The sequence below is a fragment of the Odontesthes bonariensis genome, chromosome 7 (genome assembly GCF_027942865.1).
Source record: "Odontesthes bonariensis isolate fOdoBon6 chromosome 7, fOdoBon6.hap1, whole genome shotgun sequence".
Classification (NCBI taxonomy): domain Eukaryota; kingdom Metazoa; phylum Chordata; class Actinopteri; order Atheriniformes; family Atherinopsidae; genus Odontesthes; species Odontesthes bonariensis.
In genome coordinates this window covers 26,478,399-26,503,354 of record NC_134512.1, presented here as the reverse complement: position 1 = coordinate 26,503,354, position 24,956 = coordinate 26,478,399, and the positions used below count along the sequence as shown (strand labels likewise).

General features: G+C 47.4%; 2 protein-coding genes across 5 annotated transcripts in view; both read left to right on the top strand.

The window, feature by feature from the left end:
• The window catches only part of peak1 (pseudopodium-enriched atypical kinase 1), a 92,327-nt gene extending 75,703 nt beyond the window's left edge, over positions 1-16,624 (top strand). For both annotated transcript variants that reach the window (XM_075470356.1, XM_075470357.1), the window contains exons 5-7: positions 75-316; positions 6,344-7,125; positions 12,900-16,624. In XM_075470356.1, the coding sequence (XP_075326471.1) occupies positions 75-316; positions 6,344-7,125; positions 12,900-14,261 (2,386 nt within the window). In that variant the 3' untranslated portion in view covers positions 14,262-16,624. The remainder of the gene's footprint in view (positions 1-74; positions 317-6,343; positions 7,126-12,899) is intronic.
• Positions 16,625-17,954: 1,330 nt separating this feature from the next.
• Positions 17,955-24,956, top strand: part of syt12 (synaptotagmin XII) — a 31,463-nt gene continuing 24,461 nt past the window's right edge. Inside the window, exon 1 of one of the 3 annotated variants that reach the window (XM_075470353.1) lies at positions 17,955-18,617. The gene's annotated coding sequence lies outside the window, so the exon portion shown is untranslated. The other 2 variants (XM_075470355.1, XM_075470354.1) reach the window with 2 other exon arrangements.

Sequence of the window (24,956 nt, the reverse complement as noted above, 5' to 3'; positions counted from 1 at the left end):
CAAAGTGTTTTAACCGAGCAAATTTTCCACGTGCTCATAACTGAAAAAGCCATGCCTCTCTGTGTCCTGTGCAGCCAGGTGCCAGTCAGCAATGCCAGGGATCGGGAGGTGCCGACTGCCACGTCCCTGCCTGCCAAAGTCAATCTGGGGCTGGTGTTTGGGAAGGGAGACGAGGGCCACGCCAGCCACACTGTCCCTCCAGCCTCCGCCAGCGAGGGCAGCGCCAGCCTCGGAGAACCCGAGGAGGACGGGAATCTCTCTCATCACTCCCACTCACCTGCCTCCAGCCAGCGTAGCGCCACCTACAGCAATCTGGGTAAGAGGGACTCGTGCAAGGCCAAGGTGTGTGTGTGGGGGGGGGGTGTGTGTGTGTGAGATGTTTTGCGTTGGTGCTGAAGATGGCTGATGTGGAGTTGAAGGATGGTACTGAACATCCTTGTACTGATTTTGGTGTCACAGTTAAAGGAGAACGAGTGCAAAATTTAAATATTTAAATAGAATTTTGTGATTTTTATTTTTTTATTTTTTTGTACCCTAGATAATGTTTTTTTTTTTTTAACCAGGCTTTTCATTTAGTGGCACTGAAAGCAGAAAAGCAGAACGAACCAGTGGGTGAATTTCACCGCAAGCTTTCACTGTTCAGTGTGTGCACTTCTCTCTCTCTCCCCCCCAAAGTGTCTGATTTGACTTTTCTCCAACATCAACACGCTTCCTTACGCGCAAAGTCATAATTTATTCCCCGCTGAAACGACTGGCGCTCACAGTCTCAACCCACCTCGTCTCCCGCAGTCTGCATCCGAGAGTAACTTGAAATAGTGTTTGCCGACTAAAGGTCGGATATCTTTGCCCTGATGCAAACGCTCCTGTTTGGGATTCTGGTTGGGACCCCGTTGGGATCAAAACTCTGGTCCATCCAACCGATTTGAGCGGATGACTCATTAGAATTATTCCTATTTTCATCTTAATCCTGTTTGTTGTGTTTGTGTCTTGTATTCAAGATATATAAGTTCAGAAAGCATTTGCAGTATTTTCTGTATATATTTGACCTCACCACAGTTGGTGCTGAAGCATGTGGATTAAAAATGATATCTTTACATCTTTACAGTCTGGGAAAAATCTTCTCCCAGGAATTAGCCTTTCCAAAAACTTTCAGTTCTGGTGCCCAAAGCTGTGCGCTCGATGGATGCAGACATCTAGAAAAGTCTGCTGTTATCATAGTGGTGTGTGTGCAGGGTGCAAGATTGGGGCCATTGAAACAACATAATAACCAACTACAGTTTATCCAAAAAGGGGCCTCATGGAGTTTGCTCACTGACGCATACCTTGTTTGATGAAACTATCAGTGCATCGACCAGCTCTTTCCACCATGGAAGAGCATTCACTGCATGACTGACTTCAGGTTGGCTATTACTGCCAACTCCCAGTATGATCCAGTAGCAATTATATGTTTCCTCTGTTCTCTGAATGATCCTCATTGTCTGCTGCAACGTGGCCTCATCAGAGTCAAACCAGAGAAAAAGTTGTGTTTTTGAAAAGTCTGGCCTATAAAAATGGTAAATAAGTGAAAGGCACGACAACAAATTCTTTATTGATAATGGAATATAAAGACCTCACACAGCAGCACTCAGTATCCGGATGATGAAGCTCTTTTTCAGGACGGCTTGGCGGAGCCTGTTTGTGCCTCTGACAGTTAGCGTTTCAGCCGTGCACTTCGTCAGCAGCTCAGTGTCGCAGGTTTGAGCGCGCAGAAGCAGGCTTTAGCTGGAGGGAGGTGGGGAAGGTGAGCGCAGCCGACTCCGGCCACTCAAATCATCAAGCGCTCAACGAGTGGGGAAAGCATCTCGCTGTGGTCAAGTGGTACAAAAAATAGAAACATGAACCGATTGGGTGGAGAGTGTGGGTTTGTGGAGCAGATGGATGGTTGAGGGATCTCCACTTTGTGTTTCACACGTCGACGTGTGGCTCTGTCAGTTGCTTCCTGTTGAATGATTTATCGGGAGCAAAATGTTTGTTTGCTTTTCGGCGTCACCGTTGCACTGATCAGGCTGTTTTCGCTGTGCTCTCGTACTGCGTGTACTGTATTTCTGTAAGCTCAGAGTGCGCGCTGGCTCTGTGGGTCGACGTGTTGCAAATGTGTTAAAAGCTGTGTATGATGAGGTGCCTACAGTCTAATTTTACTCTGCTGCATGCGGGTAACGAGGAACCCGACAGGAGAGTGTTTGTCTGCTGACAGACATTGCACAGTGCAGCACATAATTTTTCGCAGTGGGGATACGGCACGCACATTTTGTTTTGACATCCGTCTCATCTTTTCTCCTCGTCAAACCTTGAGAAAACCAAAAAAAAAACATTGGCCTTTTTTTTTTCCTCCAGGCTGTTTGAGATTCTTTGCTCCCCCTTTTCTTGCAAATTATTCCCGTTCCCGAGCATAAGCGTCTCTCTCACCACTCACGCACTTGTTTTAATCAGCGCGTCAGACGGGAGGAGGCAGAGCGCTCGCTGCCTCTCTCACTGAGAAAGCTCCTGTGTTGGGAGCGTTGAGCCTGCCTGCTGGCACCAGCGGCTCCTCGCAGACTCAGGGATGTCAGCAGAGAGGAGCGTCTCACTCCGCCTCCCCCACTCGGCTGCTGCGTCGCGTTAAGCTACAAAACTTTTGAGTCATTAGTGGAATTGAGGTAGGCTTGTTTTTCTTGCTCGTTTTTTTTTTTTTTTTTGTTCTCTCTCATTTCTGTCATCACCTTGTTATCTCTGCCTTTCATGCGTCCCCTGCTCAGCCTCTCGCCTCTTTCTTTTAGTTCTCCCATGTCGCTTGCACCACCAGTAGCCGCCCACTCTTCTGCTCTTGCTTCGCTCTTACCCTCTGGTCCCTTTTATTCTCTCCACCTCCTCCATCGCTTCCTCTCGCTGCGGTGTCGGAGTTAGTTTTGTTGCTTTACGGCGGCTGAGCAGTAATCGCTCTGTGGCTGCAACAAGTTCTTCATCTCCTTCTTAAAGAAATGTTGGCAAATCAAGTTTAAGATGTGTATATGTATATATATATATATATATATATATATATATATATATCTCTATCTCTTAAACTTGATTTTTCTCACTGCATTAGAAAGGCATTTTTCTTACATTTGAAATTGTAGCTGTATTGTCTGCAGTGTGCGAGGGGATGACTTGGCAGTAAATGTATCTGAACACTGATGAGTTTTGAGATCAGTAGCACTGGTAGCTAAATATGGACTCGCTGCAATAATAAATAAATGATTTCAAACACATCCGCTTCTGTATTCTCCAGTTGAGGAAAACTCTGCAGATTTTCACGAGACGGGGTCAATCTGTGCTGCCTGCACATCAAAGAGAGTCACGGTTATTGCTTGCAGTGGCTTTGCTTTGCTTTTTCTTTGCATCGGGGAGGTTTGCTTCTGTCACACGGTCGTTGCGTTACGCTGTGTGTTCGGTTGAATCGCCAGGCTCAGATAAGAAGGCAGGTTTCCAGTTTCCAAATCTGCTCCGATTCCTTCGCAGTAACATTGAGGCACTCTGTTGCACCTGAAACTTTAAAACTGCCGTGACGGTACTCCTTAGTTCACATGTTCGTGTCAAACCGATCAGTTTATTTTTTTTTTTGGTTTTTAGAGCAATAAAAATCTCCTTCTTTCCTTTGTAAATGGGACATATTTCGATTCCTGAATTCAAAGATATTTAGAGCTTTTTGTTAATTTACCTTTTTTTTTTGTTGTTTGTTTAGATGAATTAGAGTAACTGCGCTAGTCTTACATAATTCAGTAAAGTCCCGGCCACGTTACTGCAATAGAAGATCCGAAGGAGACTCCTGCTCTCCTGGATTACTTCAGATTGGTAGAGGAACACATTAAATGTATTCGTTCCAGGGAGGATTATCAAGACTCATTTACTCTATCCTGGTGGCTCCGTCTTAAGGCTTCAACTGCATTTCTTAAGACGACGGCAGCGTGACTTGCACATGGGGAGTTACTCATCCAGTTTCACTAGAATTTCTACTCTGCAGCATTTTGAGCAAGTAGAAATAATAAGTTCCTCAGTAGACGCCTTTTACTCTGAAGGGAGAAGGAATTCTACAGAGGAGACGACTCTGGAAGAAATCCTCTTCTTACACTGAGCAGCAGTGTTATCTTTCAAGAAATCAGGGTATTCCCTGAAGAGCTGAATCAGCACAGAGGGCCCATCTGTGACCTTATGAACATGCAGTTAAACTCCCAGGCTGTTTCATTCCCATCATGCAAACAGGGCGACCTCTTTGCTCTTTTCGTTTTGTCGCATACTTGTCTCCGACTCATCTGCCTCTGCGGTCCTTCCGCTTCAGAATGTAGACGGAGTCCACTCAACCCCTCAATTTCCACCCACCTGCAGTCTCAGAAAAATAAGGTCGTGTCAAGCCTCTGATGAATTTGCTCTCCGCGCTGCCTCTTTTAAGCTTGGCTGCAGAGCGGAACCACAGATTGAGTCGGGCAGCTGGATGGTCAGAGGGACAGCTTGTTCCCAGCTGTTCTGCTCCCTGGCTCCAATTCTCTTCAGGGCCACCAGTTCCCTCACGTGCCGCAGCACACAACCGGCCGTCAGCCCGTCAAGCCAGTTGATCCTGGAAGCAAGTAGCTTAGGAGGAGAACGTGGGATTCAAATGTTTTTCTGGATTTCTGTGCTTTGAATTCTGGTTGAGTTTTTTTCACCCATAGTGAGATGAAATTGCAACGAGCTCCCGTGTACAACTGTGCAGTACAGAATAAAATAAAATGTGAAATAAAAATCAAACTAGAAAGATAGAATAAAAATAGACTTCTGGCAGTAGAATATACATCAAATAAAATATACATAATATACGTAATATACATGAATAATAGCAAATAGAGTTAAGTGGGGGGTTGAAGGTTCAGCGCCCTGATGGCCTGAGGGGAAGAAGCTCTTCCTCAGCCTCTCCGTCTTTTGCCAGATGGTAGCCCCTGGAAGAGTTTATGTGCCAGGGTGGTGATCGTCTTTGTGCCTCGACTTCTTCATCAGGGTGGAGATGTGGACTCCGAGGTACCTGTAGCTGCTGACTCTATCTAGCGGGGGTCCCATAGATCCGGAGAGGGGTGTAATGGCTCCTCTGCTTCTCCCTCCTGAAGTCCACGATCATCCCCTTGGTTTTGGAGACGTTGAGGTCCAGGTTATTCTGCTGGCACTTTTGGAGGTGTGAGCGATACAAACACGGATTAACAGAGGACACGGGTTGTCGAACGCAACATCAAATTATTTGGATTGCATGCCTGACTTCAGGTTGGCTATTACTGCCAACTCCCAATATGATCCAGTAGCAATTATATGCTTCCTCTGCTCTCTGAATGATCCTCATTGTCTGCCGCATCAGAGTCAAACCAGAGAAAAACTACACAGGCTGATCTGCTGGAAGAAAGGCAGGAAGTTTAATTCATTTGTGCGTTCCATCGGGTCTTTATGGGTTATAAGCTGTTCAAGGTAAACAAGCAATCGTGTTCAGACTTTTAGATTTTGTATGTTTAGTTCTTCTGTCATATAGGCAGGTTGTTAGTGCTGCAAGGAGTCTCAGAGCAGCCATTTTGATGCAGCTGTCATGAAATACATTCTCCTGTATGACGTGCTGTTTTTGGTTGACAGTTTTGCGTAATGACATCAAGTCAAAGTGCGGTTTTACGTCTGAAGCTAGTTCCTGAAGTTCAGATCGATCCTGACCATTTTTCTATGGTTGGAACCGGCAATCAAACATTTTATTTTCCTGTTTTACCGTGCTGATCAAAAGTTTCTGACCATAGTTCTTCAGGCTTTCTGAGAGTCTCTCATAGTTTTTCTTTAGACATTGTCTGCTGTTTCGCTCATTTTCATTCCTTGTACCCGGGCATTTTTAAAGGAATGTGATTGTTTGTTTATTAAGCCGCTTAATAATGACCTACGAATTATTAAAGCATAAAAATGACCCCTAACTTAAGGGATGAACCAGTGTTGTCACCATATGAGAGACAGCTTTGCAAAGAGACCCTTTTTAAATCGTATCTTTAAGCACTTTGTTACAAGCAACATTTTTTCATATTTCTTTTGTTGCTTTTGACTTAACTTTGGCATAGCTCAGCGTGGTCTGCAAAGTGTTCTTAAAAGAAAACGAGAACACTGGACGAGTGGAGGACAAAAGAAGAAATGGCGGGCCTTTCACCCACAGCACATGAACAGTATGATTGCACATCTCAGTAAATCGCAGCGCTTGTTTCCTGTTTTCCTGGCAACACATAAGGAAAGGAGGGGTGGAAGTCTTTTGGATTAGTTTGAGTCAAATTCATGTAAAACACGATTTTCCTTTTCTTCTCAGGTCAATCACGAGCCAATATGATCCCACTGAAACAGCCACGGAGTATCAAAGCATCCAACGACACCTTGGCCTCCATCGACCTCGATGGCTTCATTGACCAGCCGGCACCCAAAGCCACGCCCCCACCACTGCCCAAGAAGTCTGTTCCTCGCTCCAGCACTGAACCCGCCCTGGGAGTCAAAGAGTCCATCCAGGGAGCCTTTAGACCCCGGGCTGAGGCTAAACCAGGAGGAACCAACCTGAGTGTGGCCAACCCTCTGTACGACTTGGACTCCACCTGGGAGACAGCCAGCCAGAGCTCCTCTCACAGCTCTGAGCCTCATCAAGCTCCGCAGAGTGGGGACTCTTTGGAGAGGCCATCTGCTAACACACCTGGTAACAAAAGCCGCCCGGCCCCCCAGCCGGCGCCTGCCGCACCCAGTGGCAAGGAGAGGAGGGTCTTCCCAAGCACAGAGTCTCTGGCCGGAAGGGGTCGGACAGCGAGTCGGGGCGCCGCTGGAGGAGGAGGCTCCAAACCACAGAGAGCCGCCCTGTACAGGGGGCTGGACAGCTGGGATGAAGTGGTAGGGAGGATCCGAGGGCTCCACACAGACACTCTGCGCAAGTTGGCATCAAAGTGCGAGGATCGTTTCATGGCCGGCCAGAAGGATCACTTGAGATTTGGCACCGACAGCTGGTCCCACTTCAGGTTGACCACTGGCAAACCGTGCTGCGAGGCGGGGGACGCCGTTTACTACACCGCCTCTTATGCCAAGGACCCACTGGTCAACTACGCAATCAAGGTGAGATGTCTTTGTCTGACTTTAGATCAAATAGTTCTGCAAAGGTGTGTTCAACATGAGGCTGCTCGATCTTTTCCAGAAGGACGCTGTTAAAGCTGAAACCTAGTGGCCTGTTTTAAAGTAAATCTAGTTTACTGAAATTCATTGCTGGTGACTTACCAGTCAAGAGAAGTCTTAAAGCTTTAGACTGGATCATAATTAGATGGATAAGCTTTTGTTTTGTAAGGCGCTTTTATGTGCTTCATATTGTGTGCAATTACATCTTATATTAAAGTCCCTGAAAGCTTTGTTCAACCCTGAAACACCAACCTAAACAGGTTTGTCCTACTTTCCGATCCCAGCCCCGATTCCTTCCCAAAAGCTACACTTTCTGCTTTATGATCAGCGCAGAGCGGCTTCGTTTACAGTTTATTATCAGTAGGAATTAATCAGTGACCGTGGGCATCTCTTTTTTTTTTTTTTTTTTTTTTTTTTTAAAAAAGAGTGAGAGCCTGCTTTGAATTCTCCCAGCATTGGGGGATTTTGAATAACTCTGTTATGGCTGTGGCTGTTGTTGCTCTTGTAATAGATTTGTTTTCCTTTTAAATCCTTGTGTTTTGTTGGTTTTGTGGAATCTCTTCTCGCTCCCTCCACAGAGCTGCAGGGAAGGTGCTTACGCTGAAATAGTGGCACTTAAACTTTGAGCCCTGAGGGTAGGACCTTGTGCAATAAAACCTGTCTTTTTTTTCTTTTTTTCCTTTTCGTCTCCTTCCTCTCTTCGTGGTTTTCCTTATTGTGCGTGTGATTTTTGTAGGACTGGAGAGACTTAAGACGTGGGCGCAGGGGGCAGAGCTTGCCGGAAGAGTTTTGAAGCTCAGTGCAAAGTAGATATGGTTGGAGGTCGCATTATTCACAGAATATGAAACAGTCTGCGCTGTGCGATACTTCAAAGCTTTGCCTTTGTATGAGCAGCAGGCTCAAACGAAAGTCCTGTTTTGTTGCGATGCTTTATTAAATAAGGCGACCAGGAGAAGCAAAACACAAGCAGGCCCCGACATGCCAATGAAACTTTCCCCAAAGTCCCCATTTGAACGTGGCCTAAACATGCCACGAAAGTGTAGTCGGCCCCTCTGCAAATGAGATTTTTACATGCTGGGATATTTTTAATCCTGCACTAATAATTCATCATCGACCCTCTGCGCGACCATGTGAATTCTCTTCTCTCTGAGGGTTTTCGGTGAGCGACTCGGTGAGCTTCAGAACTTCACAGTATCTCTGAAACGTCTGCGTAACATCAAGAAGAGAGGAGAGAGATCAATGAATTTAAACTGCCTGTGAACCCGGAGCGCCGAAAGAACAGCAGCGTGGTACTTCAAGGGGGAAAATGAAAGCATTCGGTATGCAGGTGTCGCCCCGAGCCACGTCCAGTTCACAAAGAAAATGTAATTCAGAATTTGATCGCGCCATCGCTGATAACAAGCAGTCCTCCGTCCCGTTCGTGTGATCATGAGCAAACTGCAGATGGGCAGCAGTGTTTCTTTCAGGAGAACGGAGGCTTTTTTTTTTTCCTTGCAGCCTCTGCTCTGCACATCACTGTTCGGTGAGCGAGAGGCCTTCGGTTGCGCAAAAGTGTTCCTCTCTAACCTCACGGACCATTACACAGGGGGCTCTCTGGGTGACATTTGTTGCTCGACCACTCCTGGCGAGAACAACAGTGGTCTTGAGTTTCCTTCCTTCTTACGCGACCTGTCTGACTGTGGAGCAGCGCAGTCTAAACTGTTCAGACATGCGTTTGGAGTGCAACAGTTTGAGGCGAGTTGGGTGGTTTGATTTACACAAAACCTTTAGCAAAGACCATCTTTTATAGATCCCTTTTCTTTTCAATAAAACAGGACAGTCACTCACACCTGAATGTCAACCTATTGACTGACTGTTTCTGCTTCTTTTAGCCCAAATTTTTTATGATTGAGTTATTGACTTCTGTTAATCTTGCCGATGCACAGTGTCACATCCCGGCTCTAAGGCTGCAACAAAAAATGGGAGAAAGACGAAAGTTTCCAAAAATAACTTTTATTTACAAAATAATCTAAACTAAAGAAACGTGGAAGTCAGTTGTCAGTCGTGGATGCATGCCTGAGTGTGTGAATGTGTAAGCGATCACAAAGCAACAAAACAGCCGCCGCCCTGCAAGTCAAAGGCAAGTCAGGAGGGATCGAGACTGGCAAGAGAGGAGCTTTTGAAGCACAAGCCCCAGGTGTGGCTCAATCAGTCTGACGAGCACTCCGCCTACTCTCTGCAGAAGGGAAGAAGCAATAAAGAGAACAGGGACAACTGGTGGAGCGGAGGGGTCATCACCACCCCCCCCCCCCATAAAAACAAAGTTCCCCCCCTGGAACTCAAAGAGGGCACATGCACCTTACTGCAAACCTCAGTCAGCCAAGCAACACTCCCTCGCTGCATTTCTGTTCGGCCAGTTGTTCCTCACTTTTGGATGTGTAGACCTGCCGAGTATAATAAGGTTTCAATAAATTGACATGACAAAGTTGTGTGGACTTCCTACGTCCCGGTTTAATACTCTGGTTTGGCTTACCGGTCATCTGACATATTCTAATGTACCTTGACACATCCTTTTTTAACCAAGGTCAGAAAAAGTACCGCAGAATATAATAATAAGTCTTGTGGACACCCAGATGCCCAGACTGATCTTGGGAAGCCTTCAGCACCTCACTGCGAAATTTGGAAGGAACAACAATCTGCCAGACCGGGTCACCAACAAAGTTTTCCCCATGCAGCAGCCATTTCCGCAACAACAGCCCATCCTTAAACATGTACCCACTTGCAACACTCTCTGCCTCCTTAACAGTGAGAACCTGGTCAAACAACTGACTCAGAGAGGGATCTGCTCTCTGCTCCGCCAGTAGGTCACTGCGAGAAACAGACAAAAGAGACTCAGGGATTTCTACAGAGAAAACCTCACTTTTTCCTGCTCTCTCATCCTCCAGGTCAGTATTAGACTCCGACTCAACACGGCACATAGCTTGTGTCATCGCACCAGCCGTGAAAACTCCAGGAAAACACTGAGTACTCTCATCTGGCTTTCCTGTAACAGGTGAAGATGTTACTATGGGTGGAGGTGGCAGACCATCAGCCCACACCTGTCTCCCAGCAAGACCATTACCAAGAATAATATCCACCCCCTTAAGGGGAAGTGCAGGACGCACCCCCATGGTAACCTCACCCTGAACCAACCCACAGTGCAGCGTCAGTTTATGCAGTGGAACTGGCAACACCATTAGCCCCATTCCCTGCATCAAAATGGAGTCGCCAGTATTGGTTTCCTCAGAAAAAGGCAACACAGAACTCACAATATACGAGTCAAAAGCCCCCGTATCTCTCAGGATTTTTACCGGCACAGTGGCATCACTCCCAACCAGTGACACATAGCCATCCGAGACAAAAGCTGAAAAATCAGCCTTATCCAAAGTGCACCTACCTCCAGCTTGCACCTGCTGGGAGGAGGAAATGACAGGACTAACATGTTTGTCAGAGGCAGCAAGAGCAACAGATTTAACCTGGGGACCACTATTCCTCCGGTTAGGACATTCACCTTTCCAATGCCCCCTGCCTTGGCAATAATGGCATGTGTTAGTTGAGTCAAACTGTACTTGACCATATGTAACCCGTTCTGGTCTGCTGTTAACAAAATCATCCCGAGAGTGGTACTCACGGCCACCCCTGTGTATAAGCACAGACTCAGCAGTCTTCACTTTATGTTCACTAATGTACACAGCAATATGACTGGGAATAGAGTTCTTAAACTGTTCTAGAACAACCAAATTACAAAGGTCACCAAATGTGCTGACCTCCAAGGAAGCACACCACCGACTGAAATTAGTCTCCAGCTCCCTGGCAAACTCAACATGAGTCTGCTTCCCAGACTTCTCCCAGCTCCTAAACCTTTGTCGGTAAGCCTCCGGCACCAACTCATAAGCGGTCAAAACAGCATCCTTCAGTGATGTAAACTTTACTTTCAGCTACTGTGAGAGCAGAGTACGCTTCCTGCGCTTTACCTGTTAACACACACTGTAGCAACAGTGTTCGGTCTGAATCTGTCCACCCCCTACTGTCAGCCACGCGCTCAAACAGGGAGAAAAATGTGTCCGGATCTCGCTCACCAAACTGAGGAACCAAGCGCAGGTTACTGGCAACATCAAACGAACCAGAATTTGACCTACCAGAAGCATGGCCTGCACCCCCTAAAGTCAGCCTACGCTCCTCCACTTCCAGCCTTTTAAGTTCCAGCCTGTTCACCGCAGCCTGTAGCTGAAGTAACTCACGCTTCTGTTCAAAAGTTAAACCAGGATCACCAGACACAACAGCTTCCAAAACTGTACCGGCAGCCTGCGACTTCACAGGTTTGATAACCTCCGACTCAGTCAGATTAGCTTTGATAATAGCTCTGATACTTTCCTTAGACCATCTATCACTGATCTCCAATTCAAAATGATCAGCAATCCTCAGTAACTGGTCGCGTGTGCAGCGCTCCAGCCCCTCCTCGGACGGATCACTCAAAAAAATCCTCCACACTAGCCATGCCAACTAACACACAATTACCTGTCCAAAACACACAGATTACGCCAACCAATGCAACCAAACCAAATTACAATAGCCCACTTACCTGAGTTGAGCCCCCCCACAGACACCGCAACGTCACAGTAGAACCGCCCCTCTAACTGCCTCACCAACATCTAGCTAAGCTCCCCCCTCGTCTTCGGATGTTACTTGTGGTGGGTTCTTATGCACTAACGCCCGCGAGCCCGGAAAAGCAACCAAAAAAATAATGGCGACTCACCTGCAGCTCCGGATGTGCTCCCGAGACAACTGCTCTGACCACGTTCACAACACTCTAAAAAACACACCCCCCAACGAACTCCAAAAGGGAACTCGCTGTAAAGCCTAACAGGGACAGAACCGCCGTGATTTACCACGGCCGCGTACGGGACCAGACAACTCAGTGCCAAACAAAACACACAATCTCCAAACAGACTTACAGCAGCTGGCTCACTGACCAAAACAACCAACAGACATCACTTTCGTCAACTTCTCCCAAAAAAAAAATCTCACCTCTATTCGCAACTATAGCTACAGCTGATCTCTTATGTCACCGAATTAGCGGACGACCGGACGAGCCCCCATTTGTCACATCCCGGCTCTAAGGCTGCAACAAAAAATGGGAGAAGGACGAAAGTTTCCAAAAATAACTTTTATTTACAAAATAATCTAAACTAAAGAAACGTGGAAGTCAGTTGTCAGTCGTGTATGCAAGCCTGAGTGTGTGAATGTGTAAGCGATCACAAAGCAACAAAACAGCAGCCGCCCTGCAAGTCAGGCGGGATCGAGACTGGCAAGAGAGGAGCTTTTGAAGCACAAGCCCCAGGTGTGGCTCAATCAGTCTGACGAGCACTCCGCCTACTCTCTGCAGAAGGGAAGAAGCAATAAAGAGAACAGGGACAACTGGTGGAGCGGAGGGGTCGTCACAACAGAGTTCCTGTTACTTTAAAAGTCTCTCAAAGCAATTTCTATCGCAGCTAGAATTAATTTTTGCCCACTCTAAGTGAAAATGATCGCTTTATATTAAACCATTCCAAGATTAGTGGAACTTCAGAGGCTGTGGCAAATGTGACTAAAGGTCGGTGGCATGGCAACCGTATTGAAACGTAAGGCCTCCCGTTTTCACAAAGCAGGCGAGCCCCGTTTTCCATCTAACACTCTTGTTGTTTGTCTTGCTTCCCCAGATCTGTCGCAGCCATGTGAAAGAGACCCAGCAGCAGTTCTTCCACAGCCTCGCAGTGAGGCAAAGCCTGCCACTGCACTTCAACATCCAGCAGGACTGCGGACACTTCCTGGCCGATGTCCCCACCCGCCTGCTGCCCTGGGTCGAGGAAGAGGAGGAGACAAAAGAGGGTGAAAAGGAAGAAGGACCGACAGAGAAAGAAGTTAAGATGGACACCAAAGCATCAGACTCTAAAGCATCTGCTCCAAATGCTGAATTAGATGAAGCCCCAGCAGCGGGTAACATGAACACCACGGGGCGCTTGAGGAGCCGAGTGGTGGTTATAACGCGTGAGGTGCCCTTCCAGACAGTGGCTGACTTTGTAAGAGAAGGCATGAGCAGACATGCTCAGAACCCCGAGCTGTACGAGCGCCAGGTCTGCCTCCTGCTGCTGCAGCTGTGCTCCGGCCTGGAGCACATGAAGCCCTATCACGTGACCCACTGTGACCTGAGGCTAGAGAACCTGCTGCTGGTCCAGTGCCAACCTGGCAACCCCTGGAATCTGGACATACTTGAGCCCAACAACAACAGCAGCAGCAGCAGCAGCGGCGGCGGCGGCAGCTCTGGTGCGAGCGCTGCCAGTGCAGCCGCCAACGCCACCTGCCCCGCCCGCCTCATCATCAGCAACTTCTCACAGGCGAAGCAGAAGAGCAACCTCATGGCCAGCGACCCCGGCGCGCTGCGCGACCAGTCCAGGCTGGCGCCTGAAATCATCACAGCCACGCAGTACCGCAAATGTGACGAGTTCCAGACCGGGATTCTCATCTATGAGATGCTGCACCGACCCAACCCGTTCGAGGAGACGCCGGAACTGAAGGAGCGGGAGTACACGTGGGCCGACCTGCCGCCGCTGCCCGTCAGGTCGCTCTACTCGCAGGGCCTGCAGCAGCTGGCCAGGTTGCTGCTCACCGTCAACCCCTCCGAGAGGATCCGTATGTCTGAGGCTCGAGCCTGCCTGCAGTGCCTCCTCTGGGGCCCCCGGGAGGACTTGTTCCAGGCGCTGGGCTGCAGCAGCACCGGCCCCATGTCGGGGGCCACAGTAAGCCAGCGCGAAGCCACGCTGCAGAACTGGCTGGACCTGAAGCGGACGCTGATGATGATCAAGTTCGCAGAGCGCTCGCTGGACACGGCCTGCAGCGTGAGCCTGGAGGACTGGCTGTGCTGCCAGTATCTGGCGTTGGCCACCACAGAGACGCTGAGCCGGGTGGTTCACATCCTGATGCAGCAGCATCCTCCGCCTCACAACCAGAACCAGGCGGCGCCCAGCCAAACCCAAACACACCTAACACACACACTGCACTTGGCTCAGTCACAGCCACTCTGAGTTCCTCTGCCCGACTGTTACCACGGCAACAGATCCAACTTCTCCTTTGTGGTCCCTCAGCTGATGCCGAGGTGTGATGTAATCTAATAGTTAGCTTTGTTGCAGCATCCAGTGCTCGCCTCGCAGCTGGTTTCTTCATCAGTCTTCCCAGAGAGACGCTCACTCATCAAACAGGAACGCTTCGCAGGTCACCGCCTTCACACGCAGAGTGCAGCCGTGTTCCCAACTTAAACACAGAGCTAGGTGACGTCACTTTGGCTCCGAGAACTCCACATCCTCAAATGTCGTGTGCGTTTACACTCCACCAGGACTGGATTCAATCATTTAGGGAATATGTGGGGGGAGTGTTTTAAGATTTTATATTTCAGCTGAGTTCTCCAGAACTTTAAGCTGCGAGGGGATGCGAGTTGGATGCAGTCTGCATGGCAGCTGCCTGCAGGTTTTTCTTGAGAGAGTATGAAATGGAATAAACCAGAGTTTTTATACTGATGCGCATTCATATTCCATAGAAAAGTTTCACTGAGCACGGAAACACGAGCCGCAGTGGGAATTTTGGAATAGAAATTTGAGACGGCATCAGAAATGGGCTAATGTTTTATTTTTACATGCTGTTTTTAAGGCGCCGATTTATTCTCCAGATCTACGCGGACTACAAGGAGAAACGACAGGAGAGCATTTGAAATGAAGGGAATAAGGAAAACCAGCGTTTTTCAAAAAGTGAAAAGCTAATCGAGCCGCGCCGCTGTGCTTTGAGCCCAGACTGGGACGCTGAGGTGGACCGTGTGTCACCGCTGAAGCCAAAGATCAGCCACACGCTGTCCATTAAAAGATGCTTTGACAGCTTCTTAGCAGAAATGTTACGTTTCTTTGCACAACACAGCTGCACATGAGTGAGAGCAGGTGGATTTCTGAGAGTCAAGCCCCGATGTTCGAGACTCTGCAAATCACTCAAATAGTCTCATTGAGTCGCGTCCTATGGGTCTGAGCTGGCTGCCGGTCTGGACTCTCGTCCGAGTATGTGCAATTAACCCCTTTGTTTTATTTCGTCTGGAAGTAACGGCATCAGATCCTTTCACTAATTATCTCTTCCATTAGATTTGTGGCACATAAACTGATTCATTCGATGTCCATCCTGCGACTTCAGAAGTAAAAGTGGACAGAACTTCCTCCAGAGGATGGGACGTTTCAGGGACTGGAACCGGATTAAGAAAGTTATTCTTAGCTGTCGCGCATGTTTTTAGTCGAGTTGTTTTCGAACGGCTCCGCAGCACGGATGACATTTGCACATTCGGTCTGAGTGGTGGCGTCTCCATGGAGTCTGAGGGGGGGGGGGGGGGTGACATTCGAACCTCGTCTCATTCTCTGGAGAAGCGCACTCGTCTTCCAATCGAACCACTTTGTCGCACGCCTACGCTCTTTGTGTACAAGACGACCTTGGAAGAGCGAGGGACGACCCAACCACTGAGACTTGCTTCCCTTCCTCCTGCCTTGTTTCCCTGTCCTCTTGTTGTTATCCGGCCAATCACAGGGCAGATCCTGGTTGTCTTTCAGCAGACTTGGAGCCAGAGGTCAGAGCCTCTCCTTTGCCAACTCCAGACAACATCTTCAACTCTGCTCTCTCAGCTGTTCATTTGCTCTGGTTCGGTTTGTCTTTCCGCAGCAGATCAGCTTGTCGTTGTACTTTTGGGATCAGTGTCCCGTGTTTGTTTTGCTCCAGATGTACAGCAGAAACTCGATGGTCCACAGAGTGAAAATGAGACGCAGCAGAAGTGAGTTTGTTGCTGACTTTAAGTGTATTGAGGAATGTGTGTGTGGGACAGCACTGGTGGCTGACCTTGTGTCCAGAGATTTAAGCCTTTATATATTATAAACATAAGCTTTTATCTATTTTAATCCACACGCTATTTTGTCGAGTACAGAGCACCTCTATTTCTGTCTTTTAGAATCTAATAATCGTTTATCCATTTAAAGCTTTACTTGACTTTCTTCCACCTCGCATGTTCTAGGGGAAGGAAAAAGATGAGTAGTTATCACTGTCCTCCACAAAGGCTCAATCAGAGAAGGTTCGACGCATTCACACTCTGAACAATGTACAGTGTTTCTACCCCTCGTGTAAATTTACCTGTTTAGGAGAAGAACCACTTTGGCTGAAGGATGACTTTTGAACACAGCATTGAAACCCAACTCTCATCGACCTACAAGCGACGGAAATGTTGCTTTTTTTCCTTTTCTTTTTGCCACTGAACCCAAAACAAGGCTTTCCTTTAAAGGTGTGTACAGTTTGTCTCCTGACCTGCCGCCATTTATTGTCGATCAAGTTAACCAAATGTAACAGAACAATAAAATATATGTTTTTATATATATATATACCTCATGTGTGCTTGTGTCTCTGCTGCAGTGGGCTTGATTTGATCCCAGCCATCACACACACATACACACACTGTCAGGACAGGGTGATAATGAGCCTTTCAGTTATTTATGCTGGCCTCACTAAAACTGGAAGCATATTAGTCTTTTTAGCAGCTCAAAATCCAGATCCAGAGTCTAAAACGTCCAGTTGAAACTAAAAACTTTTTCAAGCGCCTTCTCGGTTGCCTTTATAAGAACATGCAGTTTCGGTATACCGCCACCAGAGGGCGACAATCTAAAGGCAAAGTAAAAACTCTTCTCCTGCTGAGGAGCCTGCTATGCCATCATCCATTCAGAGGGTCAAAGCGAATGTCTTTGCAGATAATATGGAGAAAAGGATGATGGGATTATACTCTCATCTCACATAAAGTGTCCCCCGGCTGCCTCGGGGGCCACTTTAGTGTTTAGATACGAACACATGATGTGTTGCATGTCAGGCAAATTGGAGTGATCCGTTCATAGGATGAATGTGGGCTTGTTTAACCAAACTGCACCTGAATTCCTGTTCATAACACAGAAGCTCTGTGTGCGTGTGTCCTCCCACCCCAAACACACTCACACATTCGCTCACTGTGGACCGTCTCTGCTACAAAGGCACGATGGGGAGGTAGTGACGTGGCATTACGCCGTTTACGATCAAATGTTTTCACTCTCCAGGAGTCCCACAGCGCGTAATGTTCATCCTTCCCCATCCCCTCTAGGCAGTCCTCGTAGGGGTGGCATCCTGAGGGGATGCACGGGGTGCAAAAAAACGTCAAAACGGTTTAATTTTACCGGCCATTTACGTGTAAAAAAAAAAAAAAAAAAAGTTTTAAATGCATCATTTTAAGGCGCACGGGTGAGTTTTTAGGGGATTCACAGCTGCTGGAGTGGGACTTGAAGACAGAACACGTGTGCCGATTCCCTTCTCCTCCAGGTAGTGATGCGTGCTCTACATGCAGAGTAAGATGGACTCATTTCAAGAATAAGCTTCTCACCGCGTCCTGAAATATGAAGTGCGTAATCTGTGGAGCATGAGGGTGAAGAGCCGTTTACCTCGTCTTCAGCAGTCCAAGTAACGCCTCCATGATGAGTGGAATAAAGATGCATTTTGCCATCTGAGGTGTCTTTCTCGCACCCCGCCCGCCTTCTGTACAGATGATGATGCACTGAATCATTCCCCACGGCTCAGATCTCAGAGGGAGAAAGGAGGAGGAGGAGGAGGAGGAGGAGGAGGAGGAGGAGGAGGGGGGGGGTTCTTTGGGGCTAATTTGATCAGTTTGGGGGAATCGGGAGGGTTTATTGAGAGTTGGGTTGGAGAGGGAAGACCTGTAAAGTTTCGAGGATGCCCCCCAAAACAAACTCGCACACCTCCCATCCCTGTCTGTCTCCCTCCCCCGTGATCACGTTGCGTAACAGCGGCAGAAGTGTTTGTTTATGTGTGTGTGTGTGTGTGTGTGTGTGTGTGTGTGAGAGAGAGAGAGAGAAGCAGGTAGGCGGGCGGACCCTCCTCGGCGGGGGTCGTGTTGTTATTGAGCGGCCCGGTGGAACAAGTTGCGCTGCAGGGGAGGGACTTTCTTCCTGAGCTGTGGCTCAGAGATGCATCTCGCCGCAGCCTCCCAGACTCAGGCGAGCAGCAGGGACGGGCTCACACCTTAGAGTTGAGGAGAAACCTTCATCCTCCTCTTCCTCCTCCTCCTCCTGCCGGCCGCGTCTCGAACCGCTTCCGGATGAGCTGAGACAGCAGGAGGTTTGGACGCCGTTACCCTAACCCTGTCATCCACCCTTCTCCACCTCCTCCACCTCCTCCGGGGCAGATAAACCCCACCGCCGCCGGGACTCATTGGATGGAGAGAGGCGCTTGAAGAAAGGAGAGCCGGTGGAGTTGGTCTACCCCCTCTCCTCCTCCTCCTCCTCCTGCTCCTCCTCCTCAGCCTTCCTCCCTACTGCAGCAGAAGAAAACTCCGGGTAAGAAATGCGTGCTCACTCTCTCAGGCCGCTGCGCTCCTCCGCGCATCGCAGCCAGACCCGCATGCGTCTCACCTCTCCCCGGCTTCTTTGTCCACGCAGAGCGGATTAATTTAAAGCGTGCGGGGGATTAGCGACGCTTCTGAATGCGTCTCCACCAACGGGATGGCAGTCTGTTTGTCTTCCTTTTTGCTCGAGCCAAATATTGACTCGCTCGTGGAGCTGAGTGTGGAGCGGGTTGTTTGGCCTTCAGTGGCTTACGGGGGGGAGAGGCGGGGGGGGATAGCCAACGGGCACGGGGAGCCATCCGCTCGGCACGTCGACCCCGAAGTTGGCGCTGTTCCGACGAGCAGCCGAGGGCTGTTTGTGTGAAAATGGCAACAGATGAAAGTCGAGGCTGAGGCAGATCCCGGAGACGCACGCAAATCGGGGTAAAGTTGGGTATGCGTGGAGCCCAGCTGTAACGTAGACGTGTTTAGCTACACAATGTATTTTCAGTCGAAGCCCCACTTCATCTGATCGGATACCAGGACAAGCACGCCCAGAGTCCTGTGAGCTCAAGTCAGATTCTGTTCTTCCCCTCGTGCCACCAGCTTTTTTGCTTTCCCCGAGCTGTTTTCCACAATGGAGTGAGGACAGGTGGAGGAGAGCAAGGGGCCGGCACGCTGTACTTTGTCCTCAGCACCCAAACCTCCCAGCACATCATTTCTGCCTGTTACTCATTCAGATGATCCAGTCTGAAAAGATAACGTCACTCTTCGGCTGAACTGCTGACAGCTCAGACATTATATAACCTGCACCAAGGGGGGGTTTCACGTGGGTTTCGCTTCCAGAGGCTGAAGAGGTTCGGAATCCTTGCATGGGGAGGAAAACGACGCTCCTCAGGCGTTTAGTTGGTAATGATGCTCGTAATGATCCCTCCCAGCAGCAGGGTGTTAGAATGGGGCTGAAGCTGCCTGGTGTCTCCTGCAGCGGCTGAATGGTTGGTAGTGACTTTTGAAGCTCGTTTCGGTTCCCTTCTGTTGTCAGTCAAGGAGACTTGGTTATATGCTTTTTGCACAGGTGTGTGGGGGCAGATGTCAGACAGTCGAAAGGGATGAAGCGCATTTAGAATTTAAAGAAGCATTGAAAACGCCCTCTTTTGACATTTCAAACTGAAAGAAAACTCAGTCTTGTCACCCTTTCTCCCGATGTGACGTCACCAGGTGTGCTTGTTTGTGCACGCGGACCTGTGAACACCTGCCTCGCCAGAACCTGCAGTCGCAGTACTCACAGGGAACAGAACTCAGGGTTCATTTCCTGGTTAGAATCAGGGGTTTGGGTTTCGGGCTGAGTTGTGAACTATTGAGTTTAAAGGGATAGTTTGCTTCTTTTGACATGAAGCTGTATGACATCCCATATTAGCAATATCATTTATTAAATTTGACTTACCCCCTTCTGCGTCCTGTGAGCCGAGTTCCGGCCGAGTTTTGGTGTTGTTGAAGGTAGTCCGGCTAGTTGGCTGGGGCTACCAAAAAAAGGCGTTTTGCTTCTCAAAATAATGTGTTCAAAAGAGTAATACATTTGCATCATCGCTTGGCGCTATTTTCTCTCCCTTCATATAACTGCACGCTGCTGACAGCCGCAGCTGTTACGTTGTTTACTGCTCGGAAGCAGGGGACTGCTCGGTCTGCACTTCGGTCAGCACAGTTTACACAGCACGTAGTGATACGAAGGTAGAGAGAAAATAGTGCCAAGCGATTGTGAGATCTGACTTTTTCTAGATGAACGATTTTGTGATGCAAATGTATTACTCTTTTGAACGCATATTATTGTGAGAAGCAAAACGCTTTATTTTTGTAGCCCCAGCCAACTAGCCGACTACCTTCGTCAACGCCAAAACTCGGCTGGAACTCTGCTCACAGTACGCAGCAGGGGGTAAGTCAAATTTAATATATGATATTGCTAATACGGGATGTCATACAGCTTCATGTCAAAAGAGGCGAACTATCCCTTTAAGGTGTTTGATGGGCTGCCCAAGCTTGTGTAAGTGGGATAAAGAGGATGAGCGTGGCTTGGGCATTTTCCCCTTTGCTGAGCTGAAACACGACCTGCTCGGAACTAAATTTCCTCCACCGGCATTTGCAATAATCTCAGCTATTCATTTAACAGCTTCTCTCACAGGCAGATACTGTCCTCGCTGAACTCATTTGGAGAGAAGTGTGATTGGGTCGAGAGAACTAAGAGCACTTATGGGCATGAAGCTCTGTGAGTCCACGATCAAAATGGTCTTTCCTAACATCCAGCCGTGTCTGAGGCCTTAATGCGTCTCGGCTAATATTTCCAGAATATATCCCGTAACGGATTGCCTCGTTTTCTGGAGAATCCCTCTGGTAGGAGCAGTTTGCTGCCAAACGTAGTCACAGCTCACTCCTCGGAGATGCCTGGTGAGGCCGCAGAGGGAATCGTAAAGTCAAGTATCAGGGGATGAATCACCTTTATGACACGAAGGCTCTGAGAAGCCATCGGGCATTAAACAGTGGTGGCCGGATATAAAACTGGTGGCGTTGCTGACAGCTGCTGCCGATAAATTCGGTGTTCATGCTCTCCTGCTGAAAGTTGGATGAGAGGTTTCTAACAAAGTGTAAAAAACTGGGAATTTTCTCCATATTTCCTTTAGGAGTGGTTCATGTGCTTGCTTTGTCTTTTTTTTTCTTTTTTTCATGCACCTGAAAGTGAGGAGAATTCTTTTCGTTTTGGTTTAAAGCTCAAAAATATCTGTAAAATGAGTGCAGTTATCAAATAGCTAATCAATAAAACTACACTCACAGCCCTTCTCCACTTTGAGACTTTTGGTCCTTCTTCCTACTTTCATATTACCAAAAGTTAATTAACTTTTTTTTTTTTTCCAAAACATTAAGTCAGGTCTAACAGGCGTTTTTGCACCATTAAGTGCTTTTGCTGTGCATATTGCTTAATTGTGAGGCTGTTAATCTCACTTGATTTATCTTCTCTGCTTTTATGCCAAGACACCAGACTGAGGCTCGAGATTACAAAGCTGATGAAAAGCGGGTGAAAATGTTCCATTAAGGCGTAGAAAATACCTGGACACTTCTAACGTAATTTATTGGACTGGCTTTGTGTTGGGACCCATCGATTTCATCCTCTCAATGCTGAGCATTTTGGACTTTGTGATGTTTAATGTCGTTTAGAGGGAAAGCTGCTGTCTTTCTCTCCCAAACTCCCCACAGAATGCTGGTGGAGCTTCTGTTTGCCTTTGAGAAGACAGAGACAAAATATGGAACCTCCGAGTTCTGTTCTTTTTTTTCTTTTACTGGACCACAGACGTTAATCCCCCTCAGTGAGACAGAAAGTGAGCTGCCTACTGGCTTGCTGTCAGGTATAAATCTATCATTGTTGTCTCTACGTCTTCGCTATTGGTTTCAGACCTACTATTTGAGACATTACAGACAGCAAACATGGATTTCTGTGTAGAAAAAGGGAGCTGTGCCCACTCTTGTAGCCGCCGGCGCAGCACCCTGTTTGGAAATGAATTTGCGCACCTGGGTGTTGCTTTCCCATCCGTGCCGATGCAAATGAAACACTTTCCCCTTTGCACTTAAAAGCCAGATGTTAGCAGCTGTTAGTAGGTTTTTTCGATCAGTATAAAAAGGGTTTCACTCAGCATTATTTGAACTGTTGCATGCACAGTTGAGCGGAGCTACGATTACAGCACAAACTGGATCATTATCCTTGTATTAGTATACATAAAGTGCAATGATTGTCCGATGCATGACGCTGCTGTGTGAGGAAAATATTCAAGACATTCTCCTGCTTCCAACTTTCTCTCTTGGAGATCATCATAGAATGCTTGTGTAGCTGAATGTCTTTAAGTTACCAGAAAGGGGGATTTTATCAGGTGATGCTGTAATTATAAAATCAGGATTTTTGTTAGAGCAGAGCAACTGTCTGGAATGGCTTAAAGCAATCACAAGGTCACACATAATCTTAATGAATTGTCTTCCGCTGTCTTTAGACAAAGAAAACACAAAAATAGGTGAATGAAAGCAGCTTTTTGGGGATTTCAGCTGCCTTAATATACACTTACACTTTCCTATTTTTCATAAAAGATTCAAGAGGATACCATATGTACGGAATGCCATTGCCTAGTTGAGTCTTATTTGAGCGCAAACATACAGGGGTAAATTGGGCACCGACTGCATTCTGTGTGTATTTATCCAGTGTAGAAAAACTCGATTTCGTTCGATTTAGGACAGACTAACGTGTTTCCATGTATTTTAATAGTCTGGCTTCAGTCGGACTAACAAAACATTTGTTTTTTTTTCTGGTGCCATGTAAACACGCTTTGCTTGTATATGTTAGCAATCTGATTTTAGTTCTCCGCTCAGTTCAGCTTTGTAAAGGCACCTATGTGGCTGGAGACTTTAACCTTCAGACTGCCAAGCCTAATCTAATTTTTGGCGTATCTATAGAAAGACATCAGCTCAGATACTCTGTTGGCTCAGTATAGCCCCACATGGGAGAAAACTGTATCTGCAGATGCTTCTTCCTGTGGTCTCAGGGTAGTCTTGAGACAAAAACAGCCAGATGGATTGTGGAGACCAGTCATCTTCATATCCACGGGTATGTACAAATCAAGAAAGAAGCCTTGTGGTGGGAAATGTTCACCAGGGAATGTGAACGCCTGATTGGTTACTTGCCAGGCCTATACTTAATTGTGTGAACAGATCACAAAGCCCTTGTAACACTACTCAGGTTGACAGAATGTCACACCGAATTCCGCAGGTTCAGGTGTGATTGCCTTGGTTCAGCTTTGATATTGTGAGTGTGGATGGAAAGAATCTGATAAAAGCAGAGGCTTTGCCAGCAGAAGGATGCACAAAGCAGTTATGGTACATGCAGACACTTCAGACACTTCATATCAAAAGGATGGCCTAGTCAGAGCAGATGGAACCCTGCTATTTCTCTTCCCTGTTGGTCAAAATCATCCGAGAAATGCTGATGAAGAGAGAGAAACTGGTATTAGAATGATTGAGGATGGATGTCCTGCAGACATTTCAAACAGGGGCATTAAAGGATCAACAAAGGTCTTGCTAGAGCAAGATAATCTGTGTGGTGACCAAGGATCACATCGCAGATAAAACGAATAGTGGGAACTACGTGAGGCTTGTGTCCAAAAAACTCCAACAACAGTCGAACTGATGCTCACAACAGATCTACCTGGTGTTAGATCTTTTCTGGTGTTTGCTCTTGGTTGAATACTTCTTGAGATATGTGGCAGGTGTGTAATTTGCTCTGCAACTTTTTAGCAAAACATGTCATTGAGAGATGGAAAGCTGTCTTCACAAAGTGTGGATGCACAGAGGTTCTTATCACTGATGAAGGACCGCAATTCTCCTGGTCTGAGTTTCCCTGTTTTTTTACAAAAAGTCTCTGACTTCACATATCTGACTAATTACTTCAGATTTCCCTTTTGCAATAGAGAAGCAGAGAGAGGTATGTCAAGATTGCCCCAAGGCTCTCCTGGTGTACAGGGCCACGGCCCTCATGGCAGCTCCCCAGCCCAGCTGTTTATGGGGAAGACAATCCAAATCCAACAACAACCAAAATGGCCAGATCAGAAACCTCAGAGCAACAATTCATCTGCACTTCCTAACTCAAGCTTTTCTTTGCCAGATTGCCGTCACTTCTTCCTTGTTTGTTCCTGGTTTGCTCCGTGATACTAAGTTTTTTTTTTTGTGCCCTGGATGATGCTCATGGATTGACTCTTGGACAGCCTTTTGGATAACCTGGTCTGCTCCATCATTGGTTTGTTTGTCTTTTTAAAAAATGAATTGGTTCTTTATTTATCTTTAGTCCGCCTTCAGTCTGTGTTTGGGTCCCTCATAAACACCCTGACGGCTGTTATTTACACCTACATCGTTACCACAGCAACTGTTGCAGATAACTTGCACATAGCGGCGTGAACAGTCTGTCCTAAAGATCTGATTTGATTAAATCAAATGGGATTTTCTTGTAGTTTCATGCTTTATTTACTGTTGGCAATATGTCTCCACCCTTTTTGTAGCCTTCAGATTGGGGAAGGTTCTCAACGGGGCTTCAAGCCCTGGGTTTGTCGTTTTAGCTGAGTGATGGAGTTATTTGGCTACAATGCATATTCTCCGCTCCTCCCTTGGTGCCAACGCTGACATTTGAAAAATGCTGCCAGTGGGTGCTACTTTTACTTAACCATGCACCAAATGAGCTAAGGCAGAAAGTCAAAGTGTAGTTGGCTTGGAAACTGACTGATATGTGAGGAGGGAGGACGGAGACGCATTGCTGTGCCTGCTGCACACGGAG